The sequence below is a fragment of the Cynocephalus volans genome, chromosome 1, assembly GCF_027409185.1.
Source record: "Cynocephalus volans isolate mCynVol1 chromosome 1, mCynVol1.pri, whole genome shotgun sequence".
Taxonomy (NCBI): Eukaryota; Metazoa; Chordata; class Mammalia; order Dermoptera; family Cynocephalidae; genus Cynocephalus; species Cynocephalus volans.
The window spans coordinates 132297972-132324744 of NC_084460.1; the positions used below are offsets into that span (position 1 = coordinate 132297972).

The 26773-nt window shown below is 36.9% G+C and overlaps 1 protein-coding gene across 4 annotated transcripts in view; it reads right to left on the bottom strand.

The window, feature by feature from the left end:
- LOC134377690 (OX-2 membrane glycoprotein) overlaps nucleotides 1-16524 on the bottom strand; it is a 35584-nt gene extending 19060 nt beyond the window's left edge. For 3 of the 4 annotated variants that reach the window (XM_063096304.1, XM_063096289.1, XM_063096294.1), the window contains exons 1-2: nucleotides 16462-16524; nucleotides 8398-8479 (exon numbers count right to left, since the gene is read on the bottom strand). In XM_063096304.1, coding sequence (XP_062952374.1) covers nucleotides 8398-8479; nucleotides 16462-16473 — 94 coding nt within the window. In that variant the 5' untranslated portion in view covers nucleotides 16474-16524. The remainder of the gene's footprint in view (nucleotides 1-8397; nucleotides 8480-16461) is intronic. The other variant, XM_063096324.1, reaches the window with a different exon arrangement.
- Nucleotides 16525-26773: the final 10249 nt, after the last annotated feature.

Genomic DNA, 26773 nt, shown 5'->3' on the forward strand with positions numbered 1-26773 from the left:
GTTGATCCCAACAGGAAGTTCTCTCAATTTGGGAATTAACCAAAGTACAGCAAATTAGTACCAGTACAGAATTTAAGTGGTGGTGGTAGCTAATAATCCAATATAAAATGAAACAACAATAACAACAAAAACAAAAAATAAACAAAAAAAACTAAAACAAAGAAACCCAGAAAACCACAGACCAGAGACAAAGCTCTGATATTAGCCAGTAAAGTTCTAACACCACCAAAGAACACCTAGAAAATTTAGAAGAGGTGGCAGTCTCCTCAAATGCTGAGGCATCCATGTAAAGACACAAAGAGAAAGAATGAGAAATATAATGCCATCCAAGGAAACAAAGCACCAGAAATGGATCCAGAGGACCAGTGGATTTATGAGACATCTGACACAGAATTCAGAATAATCCTGTCAGCAACCCTGACAGGATGCTCAGGGAGTCACAAGAAAATACATATAGAAAACAATCCAGGTGCAGAAAGAGAAATCTGACAAAGGAATTGAATCAATTAAAAAAAAATAGAAATTCTAGAAATAAAAAATACATGTTCTGAACTGAAAAACTAGATGGAAAGCTCCAATAGCAACTGAGAAAAAAAATCAGTGAGCTCAAAGATAAAACATATGAAATTATAAAATCAGAGGAGCAAAGAGAAAAAAAAAGTAACAAAAAAATGAAACAGTTAATATGGGTCTCCCTCAAGCAAAATAACATCTGCATGACTAGTGTACCCAAAGGAGAGGAAAAAGAAAAGATGTAGAAAGCATATTCAAGGAAATAATGACTAAAATTTCCCCAAGTATGGAGAAAGATGGCAGCATACAGGTACAAGAAGCTCAGTGGTTGCCAGTCAAATTCAGTCCAAGGAGGAACACCCCAAGGAATATCATAATCAAATTATCAAGAACAAAAGACAAAGAAAGAATACCGAAGACAGCAAGAAAAAAGACATACATAACTTTCAATGGAGACCCAATACATCTCTCAGAGGATTTCTCAGCAGAGACCCTGCAGGTCAGAAGAGAATAGGATGATATATTCAGGGTGCTGAAGGACGAAGACTGTCAGCAAAGAATTCTCTATACAGCAAAACTAACCTTCAAATATGAAGGAGATATAAAGTCTTTCCCAGACAAACAAAACGTAAAGAAATTCATCAGCACCAGACCTGCCTTACAAAAAAATGCTAACGGGAGTCCCTCAGTCTGAAAGAAGATGATGTTAGGGAGCAGCAAGAAAGCATCTGACGGGACCTAACTCATTAGTAAAGTAAGTTCACAGACAACCTCAGAATATTCCAATGTCACAAGTGTGGTGAATAAACTACTTACATCCTTAGTATGAAGCCTAAAGGACAAACCTAACAAGATGATAAAATATACAAGATCCATATAAGATACAAACAATATTAAAAGATGTAACTTGAAACAACAAATAGTCAAAAAGTGGAGGGAAAAGGGGATGATGCCGAAGCACAGAGTTGGCTTTGGCTTTTTCTTTTTTCTTAGATATCAAAGTTAAGTTGTTACTAGTCTAAAATGATCTGTTATAGCTATAATATGTTTATTGTAAGCCTCAGGGTAACCACAACATAGCGAGAAATTGAAATCTACTACTGCTAGAGAGAGCCACTCAATCACAGAGGAAGACAGTAAGATCAGAAAAACAGAAAAAAAGGATCAACAAAACAGCCAGGATAAAAGTAACAAAATGGTAGCAACGAGTCCCTATGTCTCAATAATAACTCTAAATTTAAATGGTTAAATGCCCCAATAAAAAGACACAGAGTGGCTCAATGAATTATAAAACAAAAAGCAACAATTCGCTGCCTACAAGAAACTTACTTCACCTATCCATACACCAGTGCTCACTTCAGCAGCACATATACTAAAGACACACACTGACTGAAAGTGAAGGAATGGGAAGACATTTCACGCAAATGGAAACCAAAACAGAGCAGAAGTAGCTACACTTATATCAGATAAAATAGACTTCAAGCCAAAGAAAGTAAAAAAAAAAAAAAAAAAGATAAGGAAGGTCATTATACAATGATAAAGGGATAGGTTGAACGTGAGGATATAAAAAATATAAATATATACACACCCAACTCTGGAGCATCTAGTTATATAAGGCAATATTATTAAACCTAGTGAGAGAAATAGACTCCATGACATTAATAGCTGGGACTTAGCACCCTACTTTCAGCAAAGGACAGATCATTCAGACAAAAAAGTAACCAAGTAAGATCAGAATTAATCTCTACTCCAGGCTGATTGGACTAACAGACATATATAGAACATTTCACCCAACAGCTGCAGAATACACATTCTTCTTGGCAGCACATGGGACATTCTCTAGAATAGGCTGTGTTAGGACACAAAACAAATCTCAACAAAGTTTTAAAAATTGATATCATATCAACTACTTTATTTGACCACAATGTAATAAAACTAGAAATCAATAACAAATACATGGGACTTACACCATGTTCCTAAACAACAAATGGGTCAACAATGAAATCAAAAAGGAAATTAAAAAATTCCTGGAGAGAAATGAAAATGAAAACGCAACATAGCAGAACCTACTGGATATAGCAAAAGCCATTCTAAGAGGGAAGTTTATAGTAAATGCCAACATCAAAAAAGAACAAAGCCTTCAAATAAACAACCTAACATTACCCCTCAAGGAACTAGAAAAACAAGAGCAAACCAAACCCAAAATCAGTAGGAGGAGAGAAATAACAAATATCAGAGCAGAAATAAATGAATTAAAGATTAAAAACGCAATACAAAAATCGAGGAGACAAAGAGTCGGCTTTTCAGAAAGATAAAATTGATACACCTTTAGCTAGACTAACAAAGGAAAAAAGAGAGAAGACTCAAATAAATAAAATCAGAAATGAAAAAGAAGACATTACAACTTATACCACAGAAATACAAAGGATCATAACAGACTACTATGAACAACTATGTGAAAACAAACTGGAAAACCTAGAAGAAAATGATAAATTCCTGGATATACAACTTATCAAAGTTAAATCATGAAGAACTAGAAAACTTAAACAGACCAATAATGAGTAATGAGATTGAAGCAGTAATAAAAAGTTTCCCAACAAAGAAAACCCCAGGACCAGATAGCTTCACTGACAAATTCAACGAAACATTTAAAGAAGACTAATATCAATTCTTCTCAAACTCTTCCAAACAATTAAAGAGAACACTTCCAAACTCATTCAATGAGACTAACATTAATTTTATACCAAAACTGGAAAAAGAAACACAAAAAAAGAAAACTACAGACTAATATCCCTAATGAACACAGATGTGAAGATCTTCAATAAAATACTAGCAAACAGAATCCAACAACACATTAAAAAGATCATTCACCATGACCAAGTGGGATTCACCCCAGGCATGCAAAGAGGTTCAATACATGCAAATCTATAAATGTGATAGATCACATCAACAGAATGAAGGGAAAAAACATAATCATTTCAATAGATGCAGAAAAGGCATTTGATAAAATCCAGTACCTCTTCATGATAAAAACACCCAACAAACTAGGTATAGAAGGAATGTACCTCAACACAATAAAAGCCATATATGACAAACCCATAGCTAATATCATACCAAGTGGACAAAACTTGGAGCCTTTTCCTCTATGGTCTGGAACAAGATAAGGATGCCCACCTTCCTCACTCCTATTCAACACAGTACTAGAAGTTCTTGTCTGTGCAAGAGAAAGCAATAAAGTGCATCCAAATCAGAAAGGAAGAAGTCAAACTATCCCTGTTTGCAGATGACATGATCATATACATACAAAACCCTAATGACTCCACTCCAAAAATTACTAGAACTAATAAATAAATTTAGTATAGTGGCAAGGATACAAAATCAACACATAAAAATCATAGCCTTCCTATACACCAATAATGAAATAGCTGAAGAAGAAATCATGAAAGTAATCCCATTCACAATAGCTACCAAACAAATGAAATACCTAGGAGTAAACTTAACCAATGTAGTGAAAGACCTCTAGAATGAAAACTGCAAGACATTGGTGAAAAAAATTAAAGGAAACAAATAAATGAAAAGATATCCCATATTCATGGATTGAAAGATTTAACATCATCAAAATGTCCATATTACCCAAAGCAACCTACCGATTCAATGCAATCCCTATCAAAATACCAATGAAATTCTTCATAAAATGATCTTAAAATGTGTATGGGACCACAAATGATCCCATATAGTAGGAGCAATCTTGAACAAAAAGAACAAAGTTGAAAGCACCATACTTCCTGACTTCAAAATATACTATAAAGCTATAGTAATTAAAACAGCATGGTAGTGGCATAAAATAGACAAATGGACCAATGGAACAGAATAGAGAGGCCAGAAACAAACCTACACACTTACAGCCAACTTATTTTCAACAAAGGTACCAAGAATACACAGAGGGGAAAGGACATCCTCTTCAATAAATAGTGCTGGGAAAACTGGATATCTACATGCAGAATATTGAAAATAGACTTACATCTCTCACTATACACAAAAATCAACCCAAAATGGATTAAAGACCTAAATTTAACACCCCAAATTATGAAACTACTAGAAGAAAACATAGGAGAAATGCTACACAAAATGGGAGTGGGCAGTGCCTTGTTGAACAAGACTACAAAGGCACAGGTAACTAAAGCAAAGATACACAAATGATATTATAACACCAAGATCAAAGGTTCAGATCCCTGTACCAGCCAGCCACAAAAAAAAAAAAGAAAAAAAGAAAAAAATACACAAATGGTACTACATCAAACTAAAAAGCTTCTGCACAAGGGACACTATCAACAAAGTGAAGAGACAACCTACAGAAGGGGAGAAAGTGTTTGCAAACTACACATCAGACAAGAGGATAATATCTAGAATATGTAAGGAACCTAACAGCAAAAACACAAACAACACAATTAAAAAATGGGCAAAGGACCGGAACCGACACTGCTCAAAAGAAGACATACAAATTACCAACAGGCACATGAAAAAATGCTCAACATCACTAATCATCAGGGAAATGCAAATTAAAATAAGATAACATCTCACACCAGTTAGAATTGCTGTTATCAACAAGACAGAAAATAACAAATGCTGTCAAAGATTCAGAAAATAGAGAACACTCCTACATTGTTGATGAGAGTGCAAATTGGTACAGCCATTGTGAAAAACAGTATCAAGTTACCTCAGAGAACTAAAAATAGATCTACCTTACAGCTCAGCTATATTCCACTACTGGGTATATACTCAAGGGAAATAAAATCAATATATCAAAAAGACATCTGCACTCCCATGTTCATTGCAACAATATTCACAACAGCCAAGCAATGGAATCAACTTAAATGCCCATCAACAGATGAATGTAGAAAAAAAAAATGTGGTATGTATACACGATGGAATACTAATCAGCTATAAAAGGAATATCCTATCATTTGCAGCAATATGAACGGAACTGGAAATCATCCATCATGTTAAGTAAGTCAAGCACAGAAAGACAAATTACTACATGATCGCACTCATATTAGCAATCTTAAAAAAAAAAAAAAAATGTGGCTCTCATAGAAGTAGAAAGTAGAGTAATAGTTACCAGAGACTGGGAAGAGAGGGAGATGGCAGGGAGGAGAAGTGTTGGACTAAAGGGTACAAAACTATGCTACGTACTCTAAGTGAATCGTGCAGTATATGAATGTATTGAAACAACACACTGTACCCCACAAAAATAAATATAAATAAAATTGAAAAAATAAATAGAAAAGGCCAAAGAACAGAACAGCTCTATACATTCCACAAGCAAACACACACACTTAAAGAAAGTGGGCAGCACAGAGGTGTCTGCCTCCAGGAAGCAGGAGTGAGTATAGGAACATAAGGTAGAGAGCTATACAGGACAATGCTAGGGGAGGCTGGCAGTACCAGAGAGGATCTCGAAGCTTTAACACCCAAATGGAAATCTATGCAACCCACATTTTTACTAAATGCTGTGGCAGTAATTTCTTTCCCTCTCCATTCCTGGCTACTCATGCTACGACAGATGATTTAATGGGAAATCTCAATATAACAAAAAATAGCCAAACATTTAAGAAAGTTAACACAATGAAACGGAAACAATAAATTCTGAAAACCCAAGAACTCGCAAAATGAATAAAGGTATAATAAATCATTAAACACTTTAACAGAAATAAATGTGATATCCTAAGTGTAATAAAAATCCAGCATTATAAATAGCAGAAATTAGGACACATACAAAATGAGAAACACAAAATTTTAAAAGATTGGCTGACTTAGCAGAATGAATACCACTGAAGAGTAAATTAGGAAGCAGGAAGATCAGGCCACGTAATTCTCCCAGGATGTAGCACAAAGGGAAAAGCATATACAAGGGAACAAAGAAAAATTCAACAAGTAGATTTAAATGTTCCAATATCAACCCAATAGGACTTCTAAAAGAAGATAACAGAAGACAAAAGCACTGTAAGGGGGAGAAAAAGTATTTTTCAAAATTATAAAAGGAGCAATCTAAAGTAAGACATATTAATCATGAACTTTCATGTACCTAACAACATAATTTTGAAATATATAAAGTAGCAACAAATAGAATTACAAAGAAAAATTTACAAATCCACAATTATAATGGGAAAGTTTTCTATACTTCTCTTAGATCTTCAATTTTATATATTTAAAAAAATCATTAAAGCAAAAAAAAGTCAAATGTAAGGACATACAGAAAATTTGAAAAATAATACATATGTTCAAAATATATACTTTATGCTTTGTATATTTAATATAAATACTTTATATATTTACATATATACCCTATATATACTTGATATGTGTGTATAACGCACACTACTCAGAGAATGTACAATTTTTTTTAAAACACACATAAAGCATTACCCAAAATTGAACTTGATATAGGCTACAAAAAAGTTGCTACCCAATAACCTTGAACACTGTCCACAATGCAATAAAATTAGAAATATACGCACTTCTATTAAGAGTTTAGTTACACCAGAAATCATACCAGAAACCATAAATTATTATAACTGAATGACAATGAGAGCACAATATATTAAAATCTGTGGAAATGCGTAAAGCAGTTCTTGGAGAGACAAAGTTAGTCCTCAACATTTACTAGGAAACAAGAAAGATTGAAAAATAAATACACACTTCCAGACCTTCTACTCTCCCCTCCAAAAAATAGGAGTAAATTGATAAGGATAAAAGCACCAATTAATGAAATGGTACACAAAATGTAGACAAGATCAAAAACACCAAAAAAATGTTTTAAGACAAATAATATAAATAAAACGTTGGCAAGTATAAGAGAAAAAAGAAGACCAGGCAAACAACTCACAAACAACAAAAGGAATGAAAAGATGGGCAATAGCAACAGATACAAACTGGAATGATTGCTGCGTAACTCAAGGCTTAATGATGTGCACCCTTGGAAGATACGGAAGTTCTTAGAGGTGATACCTTTTGTTGGGGTTCAAGTTTCCTGAAAGTGTTTTGAAATTTTACAGAGCAGAGATTAGAACCGTCGCTTTTCGAGTGCAGACTGGAAAAGGGATCAAAACTAAGGTTCGACTCTTGGGTAATTTTTTTTTTCTTTTTGACTATGGAAGAATTCATTTCGTGGAAAGTTTACAATCTTTTGCTGCTTATATGGAAATTTATTTAGATTCCCCCCAGGGTTAAGATGGACATTAAGCCTGCCTGCCCTCACCAGCATCGCCCACCCCTCTGGAGGCTGATGTCGAGCAACCTCATACCGAATGTGACGTAAAGGCCAGCAGCAAATTGAGGGGTGGCCTTCCATGGAATAGAGGAGGAAGAACTAGGAAATTCAGCAGATAAGCAGATGGCACAGGCGGTTTTTATCTAGTAGATATGTGAACCTAAGTAACCCCTGTATTTTATTATTTTCTATATTTTTCTTTAAGATGGGGGCACACCCAATTTTAAGGCATACTGCCAGATTACCTTCCAAAAAAGGCTGTATCCATTCATACTCCCTCAAGCATTCCCATATCCTTACAAACACAGGTAATTATTATTTTTAAAAGTTTTACAATTCAGTAGGTGAAAAATGACATCTTAATTTTGAGAGGATATTTTTCATAAGTCTGGTTCATTTACGGAAACAGCTTCTAAGTGTCTGTGTTTTTCTAAAAGGAAAACAAAAATGTGGAAAGTGGGAAGAACCAATCCCACTCCTACAAGCAAATGACATGTTTAAACACTTCATGCAGACAAATGGATTATAGCACAGCACAGACAACCGTGGCCAAATATCTCCACCCCAGAAATTGTGTTTGCTAGACTCCAAGCAAGGGAATTGAGCATCTTTACCTTGTGCTGTGCACAGCACCACTGCTGCCATGCCCCAAATCAGGCTGTAGGTAGACAGATGACAGAAAGGCCTCCTGAACACCTGAAGATAGAAAGCAAAGTACAGAAATGGGGTTTGGATTTGGACAAAGCCAAGGAAGCTTCAATCTAATCGCTATTTCAGGGAAATGTCAGAGTTAAGTTTTTATCTACCAGAGATCTTTGGTTTTGTGGAAAGGGAACCAGAGGCTATAACTGCAAGAAATAACAGAGTGTGCTCAGGACATGGGGAGGAAAAGGCAGCAGTGTGGCTTCTTCAAAACAGCAAGCCCTAGCAATTTGGGGCATTGCTTCTAAAGTCACCACTGTCAAGAGCAAGATCTCAAAGACATTGGAACACTGCGGAAAACAAACTGCCTTAAGTAAACATAGAAAATGCAGAGGATACAAATGTTAGACAGCATCCACTTCTCAAATAATCCACATCTTAGTACTAAAAATGTTACTCAGAGGCTAACCACTTTTCAGAAACATGTGACTGCCTTGAATTTCGTTGAGGCAGATTTTCCTGCAGGTGCTGCAAATTTTACGTAAGTTGTACCTTTAAAAACCAGTACTGTCTTTAATTCAATTTTTTTTGTTGTTGCTTTATTTTTATGTGTCTGGGCAGAAATCCTTGGCCGCCTTACAAATTATGGTGGTATTTAATGGAATTTTACTCTGGGCATCATCTTGCTGTACAATGAGAAGGCAAGGTATAGACAGTTGAAATTTTCTCTGCAGGAGCCTCATGGATCCATTCACTTGGTCCATACACATATGTTCATTCTAAGGCATACAGCAAGAAATGTAACTTTTCCCTATATTTTTTCCATATTTCTATACTTTTCTATAATAGAGGTATGTAAAAAATGTTTTCTCTGAATTTTTTTAAATCAAATTTCATTTTTATTTTGTTTTGCCATTCCAACTGGAGGTAGAAACTTAATTCCAATCTATGTTACATCTCTGTCAGGTCAGCCTCCTGCCACCCCAACCCTCCATGATTGTCCCAATCTCTGGCATTACATTCACATTCCTGGGGGCTTATGTAATGCCAGGCTGCGGAACAGGGCTACCAATCATTGGTTACAACCACCTGTCCACACTAGCATTCTCTAGGATGGCTGTGTTCTCCTCAAGGCATCATGGTCATCAGTTTGTGCAATCATAGCTTTCGAGGTGAGCTGGTATTCTCCCATGTTCTTCCAGGCTGCCTTAGGTTCTCCCTGTGCCGGGTGGAGGAAAATTCTACAAGGCTCCCTACCTAAACTCCCATGTATCTACCCATCTCTGTTTTGCTGTTACCTTTCTACCCATGATGGATAGGCATACTGCTTCCCACAGTCCCCACCAGGGATGGGAGGCACAGGTACTTCCTTTTTTTTGGATCTCAACACCTACGTGCAGGTTCTGTGAGTATTTTCCACTCCCCTGAACTTCCCACTCTCCTTTTCAGGATGCAGACCGGTTTCTGAGCATAGACATTAGTCAGTCACTCTTTGCTCTCCCAGCCTAGAAAATACTTATCTCACCTAGGGTCAGAAAATCTGGTTCCTCCATCGCCCTGCATCCTTCCAAACAATTCTTTCTGGTATGAACATTATGTTCTTGGTCCTTCCTTATTTAGATTTTTGAAACTTGAATGCCTAGTCTCTTGCAATTGCAAAACTTTGGCTTCTGAAACTAAAAAGTCTTTTCTACTTTTCTGTGCCTCTAAGGCAGTAGGTGGATGGCTGTTTGATTTGAAAAGCCAGAGGATAAAAATAAATTACTGGAATCAAAAAACACTCCAGATAATATACCAACATAGCACTCCAATTTATATTTTGCATAAGATGACTAAACCACTAATGATAAAAAAACTAACATTTATTGAACCTTTACGTACCAGACACTGTTCTTAGCACTTTACATAAAATATTTCTTTCAATACTTCGTGTAAATCCATTAAGGAGGCATTATTATCACCATTTTCAAAATGAAAAATGTGAAATACAGAGAAGTTAAGTAACTTGCCCGAAGTCTCACAGCTAGGAAGTGGCAGAGTCAGGATTTAAACCCAGGCAGTCTGGCTCCAGAGTTCATAACCATAACCACTACACCATATTGTCTCCCCTGTGTACAAAGGATTGTTGGTTTTAAAATTTTGACACACAAATATAAAATTATGTTGCCACTATCTGTGACCAAATCACTGTTGTAAGAGATTGCAAAACTGTCACTCACACAGCAGTCCCTGCTTCACTGCCCTGGAACAACATGCTAAATTCAGTTTTATGGTTGGTATCTGAGATGCACTTAACCACATTTCCACGGAGCCAAGCATTCCCTGAAAGCCACTGAGTAACTGTCTAGAAGCTTTTCTAGTAATAAAGCATCTCCCAACCCAATGTCTCACCAGAGTTGAGGCCCCTCTCTCCCTCCACCTGAAGCTCAGCACTACGATGTGCTCTCCAATCTCACATCCTGTGCGCTCCTCCTGCACACCAAGCCCCACTTCATCATCCCCCGCTCATTGCCTTGAAATTACCAAGTTCTTTCCTGCTTTAGTTTCTTTACGTTTTCTTTCTGCCTAAAATGTTGAATAAATAGAATGAATGAAGGAATGAATAAATGAGAGAACGAATAAATTTGTGAGTAGCACCAAATTCATCATCATTTTACCCAAAACAGCTTCTCTTCTGGACTTTTATTTCCTGGGCCTTCAAGTCATGTTGGACTTAACATTCTCCCTCTCCTCAGCCATGTAATTAGTTACTATACATAATAGATTCTACCCTAGTCTCTGCTCATAATATGGGGTGTTTCATGTAATAGCCTTGTTTTCTAACTGAACTTTTACCAATACTTTTTTCATTTTTTCTATCATTAATCGTCTCTATTGAGTCTTACTCACACTAGGTACTGTGCTAAGGGCACACTAAACTTTCTACCCATTTTTCATTTTTTCTATCATTAATCGTCTCTATTGAGTCTTACTCACACTAGGTACTGTGCTAAGGGCTTCAGAGACAATGGGGGATAAGGCAGATACAGTCCCCACCTTAATTTACTATCCAGTTATGTACTTGCATACTATTGACAAATTAACTTCTCTTAAATTCCTCTTTTCCCAAGTTGCCACCACATTAAAAATCTTGTATAGCCTCTTGCTGTGTAGAAAAAATAGTTCAAAGTTATTAGCCTAATACTTCCATTCCTGCAAATTCATTTTTTACTGCTTACCTACTCTATGCCAGCTCACCTTGTCTACTTTTAAATGCACCACACAACTTCCTGCCTTGGCACTTTTGCTTGAGCCATTACCCCTTCTTGAAATGCCTCCCCCTCCACTTGTATTTAGGTATCACTTTTTTTTCCCCTTCAGGCATTCAAAAATATTGATTGATTGATTGATTACACATATTCATGGGGCACAAAGCTGACCGTCACCACCTGTGTCCAAGATGCAATGATCAGATCAATACTGTCAGCATGCCCATTACCACAAATTGCAATTTTTCCCCATGCCCCCTACCCAACCTCCTTCCCTCAGCAGCCCCCCCCCCAGCAACCCTAGGTATATTCTCATCCTCTGTAAGTCCAACACATCACTGTGGTCTTTCCTACCTTCTTTCTCTCTTAGCTCCCATTTATGAGTGAGGACATGTATTTTTCCCTCTGTGCCTGGCTTATTTCACTTAACGTAATTTTCTCCAAGCTCATCCATGTTGCTGTGAATGACAGAATTTCATTCTTTTTTATGGCTGAGTATTATTCCATTGTGTATATATACCACATTTTCCTTATCCAGTCATCTGTCAATGGACATTTATGTTGGTTCCATATCTTAGCTACTGTAAATAGAGCTGCAATGAACATGGGAGTGCAGGTATCCCTTCGACATGTTGATTTCCATTCCCTTGGGTATATACCTAAAAGGGGGATTGCTGGATCATATGGTAGATCTCTCTATAGTTGTCTGAGAAACCTCCATACTGTTTTCCATAGTGGTTGTACTAATTCACAGTCCCACCGACAGTGTAGGAGTGTTCCCCTCTCTCCGCATCCTTGCCAGCATTTGTTATTCTCAGGTGTCACTTTTTAAAAGCCTGGTAAGGGCAGATTCAAGCCTCTTCCCCCAGTGCTTAAGGGGTCCTATCTCCCTTTGTCCACCATCCCTCCACTTCTAAATCTTGTCCAAACACACCAGTCTGCTCTCCAGATCGAGAGAAGATGACCTCTCCTCATGTGCAGCCCATCATGTGCCCTACACCACGACACTGTCTCACCCCCAGCCCCCAGGCTGTCAGCCTGTCCATTCTCTCTTCTAAGTGGGAAAATCTAATACTGGAGCATGACCTGACAATTTTGAAACCACTACATTTTCTCAGACTGTGTTAAATTTTTGGAATTGGGACATTGCTTGTTTGGCTGGAGATAGTCTCTTATTTGGCTCTGTCTAGCTTGCTATGGTAGTTAGCAGTATGATCATGCCCTTCCATAGAACAGTGGTCCCTCTGTGCCTGTCCCCTTGCTCCACAAGAACCTCAATATCCACAGGATCCTGTTGTTTTAGCAAGATATCCTGATCAATTTCTCCTTGCTCCAACCTACTGACACAACAAACCTAGCGTGGGCTTCCCATTCTGAATGTATATGTATGTATCAGCTCTTGCTTAGCTCCAGCTTCTGCTACTATAACTTGAAGCTTATTTCTAGAATATTAGACCATAACTACTTAACTGGCCTTGGTTTAGGTCAGGATTATTATCAAAGGATAGTATTCTACCTGTGAGAATCTCATTCTTAATGTTTGCCATAACAAAGCCTTGTTTTTGCCATTCATTTTAGATACAATGACTTCCTTGCTAGAGATCATTTTCCCCAGTACTCTAAGCTGGATCTTTCTATTTGCCTTCAGTTTCTCTGGGATTTCTACTGTCTTAGGAGCAGGGGCAAGGGAACAAGGTCTTTGACCATCTCAAACTCTCTTCTCTTATCTGCCATAAGGATTTTTCTTTCCTTTTCCTGCCCAGCCAGAGCCACCACAATTCTAATATCCTCCTTCCTTCCTATTATATGGACTTGTTAATTCTGGTTAATACACACCCTTTATTTCCCTTGGGAAATACCCCTGACCTAAACTGAATGGAGAAATATTACAGAGGCAGTGCCAAACCAGTGTAAGCCAACAGGTGTTTCACAAACCTTAATCTCATTACATGAGTATAGCTTCCTTTAGCAAGAGAAGTTACTAATCAAGTCCTTGCATACCTTGGGGTAGAAAACTACCTATGCGTTGATAGTGGTCTTCCCTAAGGGTATAGGTGTAAGAAGAACAGCATTCAATTATCCTGGCCAGTGTCTGTGGTCTGGGACCAATGAGGTCATGAACATTGAAAACAGTATGTCTCAGCTCTCCTGGGACTAACTTGTACCATGGAGGTGGCTGTGGGTCTATGAGCACCAGAGCTGTCACAGTCTGGGTGAGGACCTGGCATTGAACATGATGCTAGAGGCTGGACTGCTCTACAAGGGCTCTTCTCTAGCACCCACTGCAACTGCCAGAGATGCACAGTCTCCATCAGTCTCTGTTGTAGTGCTCCTGGTGGATCTTTTGGGATGGATGCTGTGGAAGGGATGATGTCTCACCTCCCTGTGGCCTATCTTTAGTGCTACCTCATACCTGAGCGCCTCCTTATCTTCAGCCAGGGAGGCCCAATCACTTAAGACTTTCTGCCTACACTCCATGGTGCACAGTGATATTGATCTATGTGGCATAAGTTGCTTTTTCTTGACATCCTTAAGGCCACAGGGAATTAAAAATTTATATTATCTGAAGGTGCCATTAGGATAAATTACTGTTTGCACATATACTTTATTATTTGATACCCAAACACACCACGAGTATGTTATGCCTTTCTTGTGACTTCTCTTCTTGTCTTCATAGGTCTAAGGCCAACAATAAAGTCATTGCCCTTTAAGAAGTAAAGATGACGCAGCTGTCTGAAATGATAGTCACAGCCTGCACACAACACCTATTCACCTTGCCCCTCCTCTCATTCACTTCTAGGCATTACGTTCACAAAGGCTTTGGTTTTGAAGAGCCCCAGGGACAACTTGATAATTTTCTCAGTATTACCAAGACTGCTCCCTCCTATCTAATTGTGTAGAAAAGTCAGAAAAAATCAGGCCAAATGTTTTCTCACACTCTGCTGCCAGTGCCCAACATAATTTGCTTTATTTTCGGCTAAGGCAATTGTGGAGACAGATATTGGCATTCTAATCCCATGCCCTTTATTTATTTATTTATTATCATTATGGCTCTCTCTCATATGGAAATCCAGGCCCTAGCAGAGGCTGTGATGAGAGATGCAGAATGGATTGGCTCTCATAGTGAAAATCTGTATTTTAGGATAAGAGAGAAAGCAGACGCATACCAAAACCCAAGACTGTGGACTGGGAGCCAGCAATGTTAAGATACAAACACAGTGACTGAGGCAAAAGGAATCAGAAAGAAAGCCTTGCCATTAATTATAGACATACTTTATACCATTTTTTTTCTTCTAGTCCATGCAGAGTAACTGAAAATACTACCAACCTGAAAAGAACAGTATTTATATTTTACAGGGACCTGAGAGGCATGGCTGCGGGGTAGCTGAGAGAGCAGACTGGCTGACTTGAGGTTGGGCTGAAACAAATACTAGACGTGTGAGCTAGGACAAATCATTTTAATAGCCCGACATCATAGTTAAAAAGACTAAACAAAGAAGTATATGTAACTTAAGATAGTACCTGATACAAGTAATCACAAAATAAACGTTGTTATCTGATAGGGTTATTATGAGAATTAAGCATTTAAAAGCACTTGGTGCAATGCTTGAGATACAGTAAATGACAAAACATGGTACGTAGCTAAAAAAATTAATAAAGCAGAGTACAATCATGAAAACAAAGTCCACTTACAACCCTTGCCAAGAAGGCCAGAACCCAAAAGGACCTGGGTCTTACCTGACCACTGCCCACCTGGCAGCTACGCTGACCCTATACACACCTCTTCCCCTTAAAGTTTCTAAGTTCAAATACTGACCCCACCACATGGAGTCACAGTGACCGTGGAAAAATTAACCTCTCTGCCTGTTTCTTTATTTGTAAAATCGGGGAATAATTCCCTGTTTGAAGGATAGTTGTGAAGATTCTGAGCTTCCAGCCAGCAGTAGCCACTAGCTCACAGGCCACCGTCCTCCTTTGTTAGGAAAGATAATGAAATAACCAGCTGTGTGGTCTTGCCAATAAACTAGTCACGAAAAAATTATCTTGAGGCATTAACTGTATTTAAATTTTTATCTACTTATACTAGCGGGGCCTATAAAACACCCGCCCCCGTCGTTTTTTGTCCTGTAAAAAGATTCTGAATAAACAAAATGTCTGTCTCTTTGGATACCCTGGGTCTGAACCCTTCAAAGAATCATCATCACCGACGATTTCAAATCTCTCAGGCATTGCTGCAGCTTTATCGGATTCTTCATGGCTTCTCAAGGCAAGGGCCGAGAGGATGGACAAAGAGGCCGAGCATCAAAGAGGCACCGGGACCGAGCTCTCCTAGAGAGAGGGAGCCTGGACTTCTGCACCACCACCGCAGCTTATGGCGCCATCAGGGAGCCCACACAGCCCGCGACAGCCCCTTCTTGGAGAGGTTTACAATAGGTCGTGCTTTCCTGGCCTCGGGAGCTGGGGCCGGTGAGGCCTGCCGCCAGCCAGGCCGGAGGAGCCGAGGGCCGCCCGCTCGCCTCCCGCGCAGCTGCTCTCCGCCGCCAGCAATGCGCCCGGGAGAAGCATCCCCGGCGCCCCAGCTCGGGGGCATCCTTTATCCACGGACGCGAGACAGACAAGCGGGACGCCTGGAACAGCCTGTAAACCACCCTTGGCAAGGCAAAATCCGCTTCTCAGCAAGGCGAAGCGCTGGGAGGAAAACGCTGCCATTAACTGCACGGACCAGGCTGCGCCCCCGGCTCGCCGTCGGCCACCCCGCGCCCTGCTTCCCGCCCCTGCCCCGCTCACCAGCCTCTCCATCCTCGCTCCCGGCCTTGGCTTTTCTCAGAAAACGTCGGCTCGGAGTCAGCCTGCAGCTCTGCCCAGGAGACAGGAGGGGAGGATGCAATATCTACCCGGCGAAGCGTCACGCCGCCCCCGCCATCAAAACGGAGCAATAGTGCCCCCACGCTGGTCCCGCGGCCAGTCGCGCACGCCCGCCCCGCCCCGCCGTCCCCCGCGCTCCGAGGAGCGGAGACCGGTCTGTGGGTCGAGGATGGTCATAGTCATCCTCGCCTACCTTCAGGTAGTTTTCACTTTTCAGAAGTGGCAATTGGGGAAGCTGAGAAAGAGTTGGGGGAAAAAAAAATCACTTTTTCCGTTTTCCTGTTACCTGGACGGAGAGAGACAGGAAATGGATGGGAGGTGGGGGAGATGAATTGTAAAAGTAACTGCCTTAGCACTTGAAGGGGTGGCAGCTGTTTCCAAGTTGAATACAACCAACGGACACTTTTTTAAAAAACAAACTTACATTTATTATTTTTATCCAAAATGAAATTATATATTCAAGCAATCAATTCTGTAATTTTTTCTCCTGTCATCCTGTGATCAGTTTTTTTCTTTACTGAAGAGTTTTCTTCCACTTGCATTAATGATTGAGGAGTCTTTGTATTTTAACAAGTCCCAGAGCTCTTGGCTCTAAAAAAAAAGAAAAAAGAAAAAAAAGGGGAAAAAAAAGGACAAAGATCAATGAAATGTTCACCTTCCAAAGTCTTTTCTATTTCATTACCACCACTCTCTGACAAGATTCTGGGACAGAGCTTTTACTGCAAGGATCCATAGTGTTGTCCCTTTCCTCTTTCTTTCTTCACCACTTTATTGTAGTTTACTGTACACAGAAAAAGCTATTCATGTACTACAAGTTGTATACAACTGGGAAATAAGTATACATTCATGAAATCATCACCCCATTTTTCACCATAAACATATTCATGCCCTGCAAAAGTTAACTCCCACCCTCTTTTTTTGTTATTATTATTATTTGTTATTAGAACATGTAATAACATCTACCTTCTTAGCAAAATTTTAAGTATACAATATAGTACTGTTAGCTGCGGGCACTATGCTGTACAGTAGATCTCTAGGACTTACTCAACTTGGCATAACTGAAACTTTGTACGCTTTGACTAATACTCTTCTTTTCCTTGTCCCGCCAAGCCCCTGGCAACCACCATTCTATGTGACTATTTTAGATTCCTCATATAAGTGGTGTTATGTAGTACTTGTCCTTCCCAGGCTGCACAACACAGAATGGCATGGGGTCGAGAGTGGTAAGTACATGCCAACATTAGCATATCTTAAAAGGCTTTAAAATGAGACTAAAGTGCAACAGAAAATTCTGAATGTTTTTATTTGTAAGCATCAACTTTTTCTCAACATGTTCACATTACTTTTATGAGTTAGATGACCTGTGAGTTAGATAAGTGACAACCACAATCTCCCTGTTCACATTTACCTGAGACAAGAAAATGAATGTGTACGGAAAATGAAATGTCACAAATTTAGTGGAAAATGTTAGCCAAGGAGGATTTTGTGAATAGCACTCCATGCAGTGGCCAGTTTTAAGATAGTGCTGGAGTCGGTGGGTTCACTCAATAGCTGTGCAATCTTGTGCCAGTTGCTGAATGCTTCAGAGACAGGGAGGACAATGGAACAAATATTCATAGTACCAAACTTGTAATCTCTCACCAGGATTAAATAATTTCTGACACGCAAGCTCTTAGTAACTGTCTATTAATTGCCAGTTAGGCTATGAGATTGCTCTATATTTAACAACTGATCCATAGTCCTTTTAAATTATTTAGATAACGAATCCTACCTCCTAACCATTCTTGTTATCTTGGGACACTCTCTGCGATTCACTTTTGCTTCTGGACTACAAGTTAATTAAATTTGCCCCTTTAACTCAGACTTCAGTTACAAATTTCTTTTACAGAGAACGTCAGTAACTCAGGGAAGAAAGCACTTTCATCTGCTAAGCTCCTTCCTTCCCCTCATTCAACCACTTTCTCAAGTGCCTCTCTTCAACAGTGTAGCAGTTTGGCTTAGAAAGAATATTTACACATACATGCACACATACACATATACTAAGGAGCATAGAAAATACCAATATCTGTATAAGAGGGGGAGTCCCATGAACAGGAAAAAAAAAGAAAATGAAGGGCTGTAAATAATAAAATAACTAAATTTTTTCATAAAAACAGAAACATGAAATATACATATTGAAGGATTCATGGAGTGCCAAACAGGATACATAAGAGGAAGCCAATTTACAGACATCGTACGGTGAAATGATGATCAAATTAAGAAAATCAAGGATAAAATTCTACAAGTTTTAAAAATGAAAAGAGCAGATCACTTACAAAGGAAAGAGAATCAAAGCGATGTTAAATGTCACAAGGCAGTGCTGAATGCATGAAGGCAATGAGTTAATATTTTCAGTGTTGAAGAAAAATAACTGAATTGCATTTGCATTTTGTCTTTTGTAAAAATCGCTACACTGCTATAGTTTTCTAAAAACTTTTAAAAAATTAAACGTATCATTCATAGAGGAAAGTGCATAATCATAAGTACACAACTGGAATTGTCACTGAGTAAACGTACTTATGTAGCAGAATCCAGATCAAAAAACATTACTCGCTCTCCAGAGCCTGTTCCACCCCCTTTGCCTACCCTCTCTGTCATACTACTGCACTCGCACCAGGGGAACCACTCTCCTATTTCTAACACCATAAAGAAGGCTTGCCTGTTTTTGAACTTTATGTAAATGGCATCATGAGTATATCTGCATTTGCGTCTGGGTTCTTTCAACAGTAGATTTGAAAAATTCATGCATGCTATCGAATGTAGTTGTAGTTCATTCATTCTCCCTGTGGTATAGTATCCCATTCTATAATTACTGTATATCACAATTTATTAACCTATTTTACTGTTAATGGGCATTTGTCTGTTTTTCAAATTTAAATTATTTTTACTTTTTGTTTTGCTTTGGTTTTTTTGGCGGCTGGTCATTACATATATCTGAGCCCTTGACCTTGATGTTACAAACACCACACTCTAACCAACCGAACTAACTGGCTAGCTCAACTCAAGGTTATTTTTAATAGTGGTGCCATAAACATTCTTATACATGGCTTTTCATATGCATATGTACACTATTCTACTAGATTACGTTTAATTTTTGTCATTAATATATTTTCCTATCGTTTTATTTTTAACCTTTCTCTATTCTTTTTTTCCAACTGTGCAGATATTTTGTTGGACTTGATTTTTTTAAAAATCTACTGAAATTCTTATTCCTAGATTTTAAGAGCAAAATATTATAAAATGATAGAATAAGAAGAGATATTATCAAGCATATAATCCTCAAAAAAAATATTACATCAAGATTCTCCTTGAAAGCATTTTCACAAGAAGTATTTTAGTAAAAGGAAAATTAATTCAGGAGGAAGCTACAAGATATATAGAAAGATTAAATAACTCTAAAATATATTATTGCCTAAAAAAAGCAAGGTCCCCAAAATTGAGTCTCCATAATAAAATAATTAAACAATTCAGACCTACATGGAAGGAGGACTGAGGTTAGGAAATGAGGTTATGAGAGGTAGAGAGAATTATGCTATGGTATATATTTTGGAAAAGATAAGAAACTGACTTTTAAAAACCAACATACATATTATCCTTAGTAAGTTAGAAGACAGAAAAATAAGCATAAAGTATGACTTAAACTAGCAGAAGAATATTTAGACTAATGGAAGACACAATAGGAGGCAAATGCTAAAATAAAATACTAAAATATAAAAATGTACTAAGTAAAATGCTAAATAATAATAAGTAAAATAAAGTACTAAAATAAAATATGAAAATTAATAAAATGAAAAAGTTATATCAGTAATTACAACATAAAAATAGGTTCAAAACACAAAAGATAGAGATTTAGGACACAGAACAGTGAATGAAAGAGGAAAAATTAAATCCCTGCCATCATTAAGTGTAAACATTCCTTTAAAGACTCTTTGGAAATGAAGAAATTTGCTTATATAGTTTAAATAATGCTTTGCAAAAAAAGAAAAAAATGGCATTAAAGTTCCTAAACAGATTTAAATGAGAACTCTGAATTAATATGTCATCTTAACTGTATTTTTTAGATATCAATGTTGAGCGAACAGTGAACACAACAAACTGAGAAGAAAGGACATAATAAAACTAAAGGCAGAAATCAATAAAAAGGAACAAAAATTGAATAAATATAAAAAGAATTTTTTTCTAGAGATTAATTGAACTAACCTGTGGTAAGATTTACTAAGAAAATAAAAGATAAAAGTAAATTCAATATAAAATAAAAAGTGAGAGCTAATACTGATGTAACAAATAGTAAAAAACACAAGACAATATTTTGAACAGTCATATCAATTTGAAACTTATACAAAATGGGTAAATTTCAGAAAGTAAAAATTAGTTATAAAGATTTAAAAATTAAATAGGCTGATGACTTTGAAAGCAATTAAATTGAAATTGAAAAAAAAAAAAAATCCCCTGCAAAAAAAGCCACAGACCCAGAGGGTTGTTCAGGAATAAAAATCTCTATCTTATATATGTTCCAAAAAAGGAGAAATATAAAATTACTAAGCTCTTTCTCTCAGGCTAGTGTTACTTTAATTTCAAATCCAGGAAAGAAAAATACAAGAATATGAAATTATAGTCCTGTTTTATTTACAAATATAAAGCAGAAAAATTCCCAGAATGTTACAAAATCCAGAATGTTCCTAAACCACTAATAACCAGCTAAAAATTTTCAGTAAAAAATTGGTATCATTCATTATAATGAATACACTAAAAGTACAAAGGAATTAACTTAGCAAAAATTATACAAAACCTACAGAGAGAAAATTTTAAAACTTTCCTAAAAGACATTCAGAAAAACTTGAATAAATTTTGGATACTGTTTATTGGTGGAGCAAATTACACTATAAAGATATCAATGCTCCGCATATTATTCTATAAATTCAATGTAACACTAACCAAAATTCCAGCTGTATTTTTTTAGGAACTTAATATACTTAGTCCATGATGTGTGTGTGTGTAGCGTGTGTGTGGGTGTGTAGTCCATGTGCGTGTGTATGTGTGTGTATATCCATGAATAGATACATCAACTTAGAAAATAAAAGAAGGGAATCTCTCCCTAACACATTTTAAGACATAACAAAAAGACCATAGTAATAAAAACTACATGTACTTATGAAGAAACAAAATATTAAACGATGGAACAAAAGTTCCATCTGAAAGAGCTGAAAACAGTGCATTGGAGAGGAAAGAGCAGATTATATAGTAGGTGATGTTAGGAAATCTGGATCAATACATGATAAAAATTAATGCTATTATTCATCCGACATTTAGCTTTAAAGACTTAAATATGAAATGGAAAAACAAGAAGCTAATAAATATGAGGATATCTTTGTGAACTCAAGTGGATAAAAATTTCTTAAATGAGACCCAAACTCAAACTTTTAGGGGGGGAAAAAAAGATGAATTTAATAATGTTAAAGTATCAAAGACTTCTGTTCCCCTAATGAAATGACTGAGAAATATAGAGGGATGCTAAATGGGGAGAAGTAACCAATATCTAGTATGTAAAGAATCTGGGATATAAGGAATTTCTGCACATGTAGACGGCCAATCAGAAACGAGATGAAGATATAAACAAGAATTCGCAGAAAGGCAAACCCGAATTGGCTACCAAATATATGAACACAGACTCACTGATAATCAGAAAAAATGCAAATCAAAGCAATCATTCAACTGGTGATAGTGGGAGGAGTCCTGGATCGGGATGAATAGAAACATCAAAAGATGTTTTATTAATATAACCTCATTTGAAACCACTCTTTCATGAAATTAGATTACATATTTAAACAAATCGTTGCTTCCATTTACAGCCACGTGCCTCATAACAACGTTTCAGTGAACAAGTCACATACGTGAGATATATAGCAATAAGCTATACCATGTAGCCTAGGTATGTATTAGGCTACCAGGTTTGTGTAAGTATACCCTGTGATGTTCACACAGTGATGAAATCGCCTAACTATACATTTCTCAGAACTTATCCCCATTGTTAAGTGAAACATGACTATATTTCGAACATGACAAATGCTGCTACCAAAAACATGATTTAATTTGGAAGATAAAATCTCAAATTTGAAGTGTACACAATGACGGTAAAAAAAAATCAGACACCTGCCAATTACCTGCATGTGAGAAGACAGTAGCTCATTAAGGTCTCCATATGAGGTTGTCTGAGCTGGGGTGCTGGTTCACGCATGTTCTTTGACCTAGAGATATAATGACATTGATGTATACATAAGATGAATACAGCTCAAACACTCCCCCTCATGGCAGTACATTGTAAGAGCATGCTATGAATAAAAAATCGGGAGATTCAGATTGAAATTCTCTTGAGAGATTGACCAAAATATCTTTTCAAATGCTTAAAAATACTCTAATTACAGAACATTCATATTATTTCTACACAATAATAGTGATAGTCATAATTTATGATTTGTGCCCTTGGAGAACATATCCACCATACTCCCCAATTTATTCTTCTGGTCCTTATCTGCTCCGTAAATTCCAGATTCGTATACACAGGTACTTACTTAACATATCCCCTTAGACGTAAAATAGGCATTTTTAAATTAATATGTTTAATATAGAACTCCTTCCAAAGTTTGTTCCTCCTCTAATCTTTTCTGTATTTGTAAGAGTTTTTTCCGGATGTTGCCAAAAAGCTTATAATCATCAGGATAATTCTTCCCTTTTGCTCTTTTTTCATATTTAATCCATCAGCAAATCTTGTCATCCTAAATGAAACCTTGTCCACATTGCAGCAAGAGAGATCTTTTAAAAGTCTAAATCAGATTCTTGTGCTTCCTTGTGTTAAACACTTTCATGGATGGATATTGTAGATAGTAAAAAACTAAAATTCCTTTTTGTCTGAAACATTCTTCACCAAGAATTTCACTTACACCTTTTTTGCTTACTCGATTATCAGCTGAAATGTCACTTCCGCAGAGAGGCCACTTAACCTAAACCAGCCCCCTAGTCTCTTTCAATCATATCACTCTGTCTTATTTTCTGCATAGGGCTTATCGCCACTTATTATTTTCTTGTTTCCTTTTTTCTTTCCATTGTCTATTTCTCCTATTAGGATGTAAGCTCCTAAAGGCAAAGAACTATTTTGTTTATGTCTCTGTCTTCCACACTGAGAACAATGCATAGCAATATACAGACAAGTATTTGTTGAATCAGTGAATAGATATTTTATTACACTAATCCTGTAAACTAAGATCACTTTCAACTCATCAGGGCTTTGACTTATCTCAGGCCTCCAGTCTCAGCCTTTTGCACCACTTGGTGAACTCTCTCCCACCAGTTGTCTGGGGTCCACATGCTTTCTCCTGTAAAAACTGTCCTCAATAAAGAGTCTTAAACTCAATTTACCACGAGCATAAATGATGACTAACAGCCTACCTTTATAGCAACCCCACATAAGGTATCATTTTAACAAGGACATATCATTGACTACAGGAATTACCAAGTGGATAGAAAAGAGTTTTCTATGATGACTGTTTTCATGGTGGATTTCCAGAGCCCTTGGATTTTTTTTATTTTCTATTTGAAACTAGCTCTGTTTTACCCCCCTTCTCTATCACAAATAGGTAATAATAACTGTAAAACTTACTGTTTCTTTCTCTTAATGTAGAGAATGATGACAATGGTAAACGAAATACATAAAGTTAGGAGTGCACAAACTACAGGTATCCAAACAGAAAAAGAACCAGAAGTACCTGAAAAATGCAAACCACAAACATGTTATTTATGACTATACTTCTTTTCTATACCCTGCACTGCCATCTTAGCACCTTCAATCTGCAGTGCTCTTTTGACTTGCCATTGCTTTGCTGACATTCAAATCAATACTAAAAGACAATTTGCCCTATTCCATTTTATAAAAAAATATACCAAATTTGAACCACTATGTGTTCTCCAAAGATTAAGACATATATTTAATATAATTCTACCATTCTCAAGAATAATAAAAAAAGATATAACCACCTAAATATTCATCACAGAAAAATGATTAAGCAAAATATAATATAGTCACCTGATGACTATATTACTAAAATGGAATTTCCAAAGAGTCTGTAATAGTCTAAGAAAATAAATTAATAATAGTAATATATATTTAAGATTAATGTGATAAACATTTTATAAGGACTATTTACATTAACTGGGTAAGTACAGCTATTGTTATAGATGGAAAAATAAAGCCTCTGTGATGTTAAGAAAATTGGCCAAAGATACATAGTGATTAGATGGCAGAACTGAGAAACAAGTTGATTCTGACTTCAGAGCCTGAACTCTTATGAAAAAAACCAATTGCAAAATTTTGAGCATCAACACATTTTAAAATAGCCATTTGACCACAGTGTTTCTAAACTATTACAGACATCTCTTCTTTCTGTGTAGCCTTCTGAATATAATCTACATTTTTCATTGTAACTTAAGTTTAACAAAGGCCGTGATTATGATTATCAATGATTGTTCTTAGGTATAAAAATTAACATATTCACTTTATGTCTTAAAGAAATTTGTGCTTATTTCAAATGGCATGAAATATTGTGCATTTTGCATTTTTAGGTCTTCTCATGGTAAGTTTTTTTTTTTTCCTACTCTTGACTGTCAGACTGCTGCCATTTGTCTGTTCATAGTAACCTCTCACTTCTTTTCAATTTGCTGCTTTGAATTTTCCATTACCATTGAAGAAAAAGAGAAATCTTATTAGTAGTTTCGTCTTTCCTGAAATGCTACTGGAAAAGTGGATGTTTTAGTTGAGGAAATATGTGCCATTTATTTTTGACTGTTCAGACATCATTTTGTCTCTGTTTCTAGTTTTTATTGATATTCATTTTCAATGAGATACTACATAGCCATTCTAAATAGGCAGTGGAGGCTGAATGTGAAGAATTTGGCACCAATGTGAACTTATCCCTTGAGTCAACAACAACAAAGCACAGGGGGAAAAAGCTCTACATGATACTTCAACAGAATCAGGTATTTATGTCTCTAATATATGTTACAAAACTATGCAAGGAAGAATCCTCTTTTAAATTGATCAGTTACTTCTTTACTGACATTATTATCTCAGTAAGAAGTGAAATTCACAGTAATAATTAGCCAATATATTAATGGGGGATACAAATGCTATTCAAGTGGCATGTTTCAATGTCATGAATTGGAAAGTTTACCAGGAAAAGGGAGCTGATTAGCTCAGTTTTAAGAGACAGACATAACAAAAATGTCTCTAATCCTTCTTGAAACTCCATTAAAATTATACAAACAAAAACAAAAGCATTAAATGCAAAATGACAGACAGAAAAATGACTTTCAGTGGCAAGACTTTGTAAAGAAACAAACTCTGAAGGTGCAGGATGAACGAAGCTGCAGTCTCAGGCATGCACAAAGCAGACTACACCTGCAGAGAGAGCCCTGCAGAACCCGGAGAAGCTCAAAAAGAGTGGGCAGTAATAGAATTAAAGTTATAGTCAAAAGCACCCATTTCCATATTCCAAAGGGCAACTTTGGACTGCCAAGTACCTGCTCCCCAGCCAAAAAAACGGAGGGAAAAAGTAATTTATTGAATATATTGGGGTTAACTAAGGCAGTAGGGGTCAGAGCCCCAGAGTAAAGACTTTACATTCTGGCTTTTAGGGTCTCCTGTCTAATTGCTGCCTGCTCTCTGCAAACAAAAGTCCACCTTTCCACAGACTGCAGCCTTCTGTAAGCCTCCAGCAAAGGCTCACCAGGCATTGAAGAAGGCCTGTGATCAAAGTGAGAAGCCTGAATTTTTAAAAAAAAAAAAAAAATTGAGTTAAAATGGTGGTGGTAAGGGGGGAGGAGTAAAGGAGATAATTAAGGGAAAAAAAAATAATGATAACACATCTACAGAGTGCAGACTTACAACACCAAGGTCATAGGTTCGGATCCCCCTACTGGCCTCTCCACTCAAAAAAAGTTATAATACCTCTAGATTATTGTTTGAGAAGATATTACTTCCTTAAAACAAGAAGGGAAAGCTATGAAAAAAATAAACAATTTTAATTTTAAATTGCAAAAGTAATTTCAGATTAGAAACCTGATTATCAAAAGAAAAATACAATGAGTTTGAAGATAATTTTTAGAAAATCTATCAGATAATGTAAAGAAAAGAAAAAGATATAAG